Genomic DNA, 7,049 nt, shown 5'->3' with positions numbered 1-7,049 from the left:
GCTGAGAGACTTTGTGTCTTTATTCCCATAGCTTTCTTACTTGAACAAGAACAGCTAAGATTCAGATTTTTTTAATTTCTCGCTCTTTCATATAACTATTACCTCTTGAAGCTTCAGCTTGCCAGGAAATGCACACGCAGAACTCCCAGTGGAGTAAATGCAAGATTGGGGTGCAGCGCCTCTGGTATGATTGGGTCCCTTATATGGTATACTTATGTACAATAAACTGCCTTCTTTACAGTGACGCTTCCAAATAGTTTAGGCAAAACTCTAGATTATGATTTTAAGAAGTGCTTGAGGTGATGGGAGAGGGATATGTAAAAGAAGTGACACGAACAGAAATATGGTCATGTTTTCTTCTTTTCCTTCTTTAAAATTAATATGAAAATATTCCTTTTCAATTTTTGGGTTGAAAACCATTCCCCTTCACTGATGGAAACTCCAACATGACAGCCTAGTGCTATGGTATGAAAAACAGAAAGTGAAACTTGCTACAGGATGCAAACTTCACTCATCAGCCCACTTGAATTTCAATGCCCAAGCTCAGTGAAATGCACATTGAAAAAAAGAATAAAGCTTGAATGGTGAAAAGGGAAACACGTTTGAAAGTAACATTCATTTATGTCAGTCACTCTAGCATATTACCAACCATACAGTCTTTGCAAAAAGAAAAGGAGGTCTTGTGGCACCTTAGAGACTAACAAATTGAGCTATAGCTCACGAAAGCTTGTGCTCAAATAAATTTGTTAGTCCCTAAGGCGCCACAAGTCCTCCTTTTCTTTTTGCGAATACAGACTAACACGGCTGCTACTCTGGAACAGTATTTTCAGTTATCAGTTTCTTAAGTAAACCTCCCAGTTTCTCAGTGCCCTCTGTCCATCCTCTGGTATTCCCTACACACAGGGATTTTCCTCTCTCATAAGACGGATAGTCTTGCTGATGTAACTTACTGATCTAACAGATGTTTAGATCTGCCTAGCACTACTAACTACAGATACTTGGGAGTAGACAGGCAGGTCCCTACTCTAACCTGTAACTGGATGAAACAGTTAATCATCACTCTTCTGACCCTTTAAATTTTCTTTATCTAAGAGGGTGGGGCGGGGGGCCCTCAGGAAAGAAATATAGGGATTCTTTCTTCTAAAAAAAGGTAATGACTGTGATTTTGTTCTTCCAATGACTTGTTCGCTTCCACTAAATAGAAAGGAGGAAAATGAAAGTAAAAACCTCAAGCAGGCAAAAGCTTGAAAAGTAGAAAGTGATGAAAGAAAAATCTCTTCCTACAGAATCCTTAAATTCCTACTTATATTCAGAGACATGGGTCGAAAACACAAAAGTTTACGGAAGACCTTGAACAGGCACCAGTTGCTCAAGTTCTACACAAACACAGGGAATCTAAGACATCATCATGATCAGCAGGAGTTTGCTGCAATTTTGCCTCGTGCTGCTCTTCTCCAGTGAAATCTCATGTCTGGACTGTAACAGGCTGCATGTTCTACAAATCAGAATGAACAGCGAGAGTTTTGAGCATCTGGAGAAAATGGGTGGCAACTTTCCCTTCCAATGTCTAAATGAAGGGATAGCTTTCAAGCCCAGAGATATCCTCAAGCTCCAACTGTCCCACCAAGAGAATGCCAAGGTAGCCATCCAGCAGATCCTCCAAGAGCTCTTCCATATCTTTAACAACAATCTCACCCAAGCTGCCTGGAATGGGACTTCCATAAAGGAATTCCAAAATGGACTTCACCAGCAGATTGAGAAGCTGGAGACGTGTTTGAGTGCTGAGATGGAAAAGGAGGTAACCTACCCAGGAAATGAGAACCTCCTGCTCACCAGCCTCAAACTGAAGAGATACTTCCAGACAATAGAGGATTTCCTGAAAGAAAAGCAATACAGCCGGTGTGCCTGGGAGATCATCCGTGTGGAAATATCCAGATGTTTCCTCATGCTCAACAAACTCACCAAGAGACTTGAAAATGAAGGTACCATCTTTTCTTTTTTCCTAGAAAAACTCAAATAATATTATTTGAATAAAACAGCTGGTGAAAGATGGGTGATAGGGTTATAACTCCTAATACGTCGGGCCCAATCTTTCTCCCATAGTAATTTTATGCATACAGCTATTTCAAACGCATGCTCAAATCTTTTCAGAGTAGCATATAATTTAGTGCTTCTCTACCACACACAATATTCTACATGAAAAATATACAAATATATCATAACTGCTAATTAAAGACAAAATATTTTTACGTGATAACTAACTATGCCAAATAGAAAAGAACAGTGAGAAGACCCCTTTTAACAACTGCCTCGTTAGACAACGTTCCAGTTAGGACACCAGAAAACGGGGGGTCTGTGTTCACACTCTTCTATCCCATCAGCTCTTTTTGCACATAGGGACAGCCGAGGGTTCTTATTCTGCTTTTCTTTCCTTTGTTTACCGCTATCTTCAACAGCTTTAGTAACGACAAATTGTGACAAGATGACAAGTGCACTAAGGCTCAGGATTTAGGATTTGACATCTGGTTAGAAAAAGATGGCCTCTATTTGGCATTTGAATCTCTCCATGTTTGAACCAGTCCCCTTTTTCATTCCAGCACGTGATGCTTCCAGTAATGATGCTATGAAAACAGCTGAATGAAACTGCACCTCCTGAATGAAACTGGAGTCCTTCGTCTCTAAACTGATTCTTGAATCAGCAGCTTTCGAGACTCCTATCAGTCCATCTTGAATTAGGCAAACTGCCAAACTTCAACTGCACTATTTATGTCCTCCTTGCCATTACCAGACTGATTTATTCACATGAGAAAATGTTAAACAGAAGATTTTGCTGAAAATAGCCCAGAGAAACCCAGAAAGAGACTGCCAAAGTGGCCATCCAGGAGATCCTCCAACAGATTTCCTACATCCAGGGGTGAAAGTAACTTAAAGGACTTACCAGTATGCCACAGTCCTGAGCAGGGGGTAGGGCCTCAACCGGAAGAGGCGTGGCCTCAACCGGAAGAGGCCCAGCCTTTAAATCCCAGGTCTTTAAATCCCGGGCTACCAGCTGCAGAGGCGGCTGGGTGTGCCAGAGCTCGGGGTGATTTAAAGGGCCTCTCGGCTGCCTCCGCTACCCCGGGGCTTGGGGCTCTAGCGGAGATTTAAAGGGCCTGGGGTCCCTGCATCGGCTGGAGCCCCAGGCTCTTTAAATTAGGCACTCTGAAATTTTAAACTAGTGCAAATATATATTCTTTTCCTGCACTGTGAAAAGATTTTCAGATCATTTTACTGGATTTGTAAAAGTGTCTTTATGTTGATCCATTTATATTTATTCACAATATTAATGTATTGCTTTTATTTATTTATTCAGAGGTTTTATAATATTTATAAATAAATATTTATTTCTACAAAATAGCAACCTACAGCAGTAGTGATTTGTACTAATTAGATTTTTTTAAAAAAACAGAGATCCAATAAAAATCTTCTCTTGTTTTCCCTTAAGATTCAGTTCAGCAAAGGACTTGTAAACATTTGCCTAACTTTAAGTACACGAGCTTTCCTGTGACATAACAGATCATTTTCACCCACAACATTTGTAGTTGCAAGTGTTTGGAGCAGTAGCTCATTGTGATGAAATGAAAGGGATGATGGAGACACAGGCATTCTAAGGGGAAGACTTCAGGCTGTCTTGGTACAAAGTTGCTTGTCCCCTTCCTCCCCAATGAGATGTGTGTGAACTGTCAGGTTTCCATGTACGCAGACTCCATATCTCCCCCACCACCACCATCAGGGAGGCTTACGTGGGTCTAATTTTCCCCCTCCACCAGTCAGGTTTGGGTACACTTGGCTCACAAACACTATCAAGCTTGAACATACCCAACCCCACCTGTCATTCAGGCTTGTAAGCATCTGCTGCTGCTTCCATTTGCTCTCCCCCAGGTGTTCCCAAAACAAGCGTGTGTGCTTAGGGACTGCATGTTGCACCAACAACCACCAGCTGAAGGAGCACAGTGCATCAAAATTTCAGTTGAGCTGTGAATGACTAAAAATTACCCTAAACCCAATAGTTAAATATTACCTGAAAGCAAAAAACCATCAATTGGACCAAATCTTGTGAGGATCTCGTTGCCAAGTTTGGGTAGATAGATAGTATTTTTGAAGAGCTATTAGTCAGTCCCATCATTGTCTAGCATTAAGTCACACTCTAAATCTGGAGATTTCTTATTTAAAAGTTTTTAAAGAAGTCAAACAACCATTACATTAAATGTTCAAATAGTAAAAAAACAAAGTGTGTGTGAATTTTTTCACTGATTGGGGAAAAACTGCCTTTGGGAAAAAAACCAGGAAGGTATGTCCCATTTTAAATCCCTTTTGTAACACAGTCCAAACTATGGTGTCTCTAGTAGGAGACTAAATTCTTCACAGTCAACAGATGGCAGCATTGCAGAAACTTTTGCCCTCTGTTCTCTTTAGCTGAGGGGTTCTCAAACATTTCATTATGTGGGCCTCATCTTACAAAAATTGATCCTTTCCCCTCCCATTCAGGATCAGCTAACATTTGTGTGGCAGGTACACCAAATGCTTACAAAGAAAGGTAGTACTAGAAACGCATTTATATATGTTTAGCGGTCTTTAAAGGAACGTGGGATCTGCCAGTTCTCTGAAGACCATCACCCAGTACTCCACGTACTGCCACTGATTCAGGAAACTCAGTTTGGGACCTGCTGGTTTAGAGGCATGTACAAGGAGTTAACTCTGAAAACAAATGCCTCTCCTTTCTTATGGTGCAGTTTCTTCCAAGAGCTGTAGCCATCAGCTGTCCAAGTTCTTTCCTGCCCAAATCTTTCTCCTTTCATTCATTCCTTCATGTAGTTGGAGACAAAGGTTATATTGACAAAACACAATCATCTGAGAATAATGAGAGCAAAATTACACTGCATGAAAAAGTCAAGGATTACAAAATCACCACCCCCAGAATGTATCCCCCGCCCCTCTGATGGAACATGGCCGTCATATAGCACCTGGGAGCCATACAAACTCTTCAGACTCTAACTGCTTTGTTGCTCATGGAGTGCAGTGGGGATCCTCCTGACATTCATCCCATCATATTGTTTATAAGCTGTGCTATGTGGAAAAAATCCATTCATCTATTGAAGAAGCCATTTGATGCCATGGATCATCTAAGATTTCAGGCCTTCCTGTGGGAAAGCCAACCACAGGGGGATAAAAAGGGAGGAACATGCTAATAATACATCCCCACTTCAGCTCACTTTTATCCTTCCGCTGGCAGGCAGGAGGGGATACTCGCAGGTTTCTCCCCAGCCTTCATCATAGAAGCAGATGAGCCTGTGGCTTCTACACAGAACACTAGGTCTTTTCACACAGAGCTACTGAGTTTCTGCATCAGTTGTTGGGACCACTCAGAGCCCCGTTCCGGTCCCTGTCAGCGAGGTTCCATTACAGCCATGAAACCAGGGCTTCCTTCAGACTGCAGTTGCCTCAGACACTCTCTGTAGGGGACATGGAGAGATGCACCCACCAGACCTGTAGTAGCACTGCCCCAGCTCAATGCGCGCCTGCTCGTTCCAGGCCCCACACGTGGATCATAACTGTATGGAGAACACCCCAAGAGGGAACTGGGAGCAAAAGCTTCTGACTCCACGGCACCTCATCTCACCCCACACACCTTTCCATGTGGCACAGGGAAGAGGCATAAACAGAGGGCTCTACCCCTGCATGGATCCTCTGCAGCAGGCTCTGAGGCCCTTGTAACCAACTTTTCTCAAATAATAGACTGGTTCTTTGCCTACTTGTTGCAGGGAAGATGGAAGTAGGGGTGCTGGGGTTGAGCATCAAGTAATATTAGCAAGTGAATGCATGGTCTCCATCATATACAGTGTTTACAGTTTTGTTCAATGGCTTTCAGCAGCCGTACAACAACAAGTATTCCAGTGCCCCTAAATTGCTGTCACCATACAGATTTACTGAAAAAGATTATTTGGCTCCCCTACTCCACATTACCCTGTGATTACTTTGTTACCTTATCCTCTCCTAGTATTCATTCTACAGTACTTATTTCCCTCTCTCCTCAACATCTTCTCTGGACTTCACCCTCGTGTGGGATAAACATCCCCAACACCCATGGAAAGTAATGCCAGAATGGGGAGCGTAATGCATGGCAGTCTGGAGGCTCTGGTAAGTCTGCTTTCTCTGCACTATTCAGAAACTTTCATGTAGCTGATGCAAGACTCAGATAGTTCTTATCGAAGTGGAGGAAGCCTTGGGAGACTCTAACCAAATTAATATGCACAGAAATGTTTTCATGGTTTATTCAGGTGATTCCATAGTCAGGGGCTTCCATATTTAGGTTCCAAAATGGCCTTTACCAGCAAATTCAGCAGCTGGAGGCATGTTTGAGAGCAAAGACAGAGAAGGGCTTAACCAACCCAGAAAGTCAGGACCTCCGGATCACCAGTCGGAAAGTGAAAAAATACTTTCAGGGGATAGATGCTTTCCTGAAAGAAAAGCAATACAGCCTGTGTGCCTGGGAGATCATTCGTGTGGAAATACCCAGATGTTTTGTGCTGGTTGACAAACTCACTCGAAGGCTGAGTAACTAAGGTACAGTACAAAACTTTTTCCTGGAGTAAATGAATTCACATTAAGGTAATTTATACAGCTGAACAGAGATAACGGATATTTTATAACTCTGCTTATATAGGGCCTGATCCTTCTTCTATAGGATCAGTGACCAAATTGCAACTGATTTCCATGGCAGCAGCTTTAGGCTCTTCCTGTCCTGTCCTAGAAATGGATTTTCAGTGACATGGATTTATTTTTTGGTGTTTCTACTATTATTATTTTTGCACATCTTCATAATCTTTCACATATCAGTACTGTTGTGCAGTAGGGAATTGGCAGACCATGCAACAAAGTACACATATGTGGAATCCTTCGGCACCTCACCAGCACTTTGTGGTGTGGGAGGGAAGGAAATATCATTATCTGATGACCAAAGCACTCTGACTTCGACATAAGTAGTGCGTTTCTACAATTATAAGCGTGGC

At 42.3% G+C, this 7,049-nt stretch overlaps 1 protein-coding gene across 1 annotated transcript; it reads left to right on the top strand.

Annotated features, from left to right (window-relative positions):
• Positions 1-1,408: 1,408 nt before the first annotated feature.
• On the top strand, positions 1,409-6,602 carry LOC144264686 (interferon beta-like). Its single transcript, XM_077816461.1, has 2 exons — positions 1,409-1,724; positions 6,346-6,602. Exons 1-2 carry the CDS (start codon positions 1,409-1,411, stop codon positions 6,600-6,602), a joined length of 573 nt encoding a protein of 190 aa, XP_077672587.1.
• The last annotated feature ends 447 nt before the right edge of the window (positions 6,603-7,049 follow it).

This window comes from Eretmochelys imbricata, chromosome 5, assembly GCF_965152235.1.
Source record: "Eretmochelys imbricata isolate rEreImb1 chromosome 5, rEreImb1.hap1, whole genome shotgun sequence".
In the NCBI taxonomy this organism is placed as follows: domain Eukaryota; kingdom Metazoa; phylum Chordata; order Testudines; family Cheloniidae; genus Eretmochelys; species Eretmochelys imbricata.
This window is presented reverse-complemented; position numbering and strand designations above follow the sequence as displayed.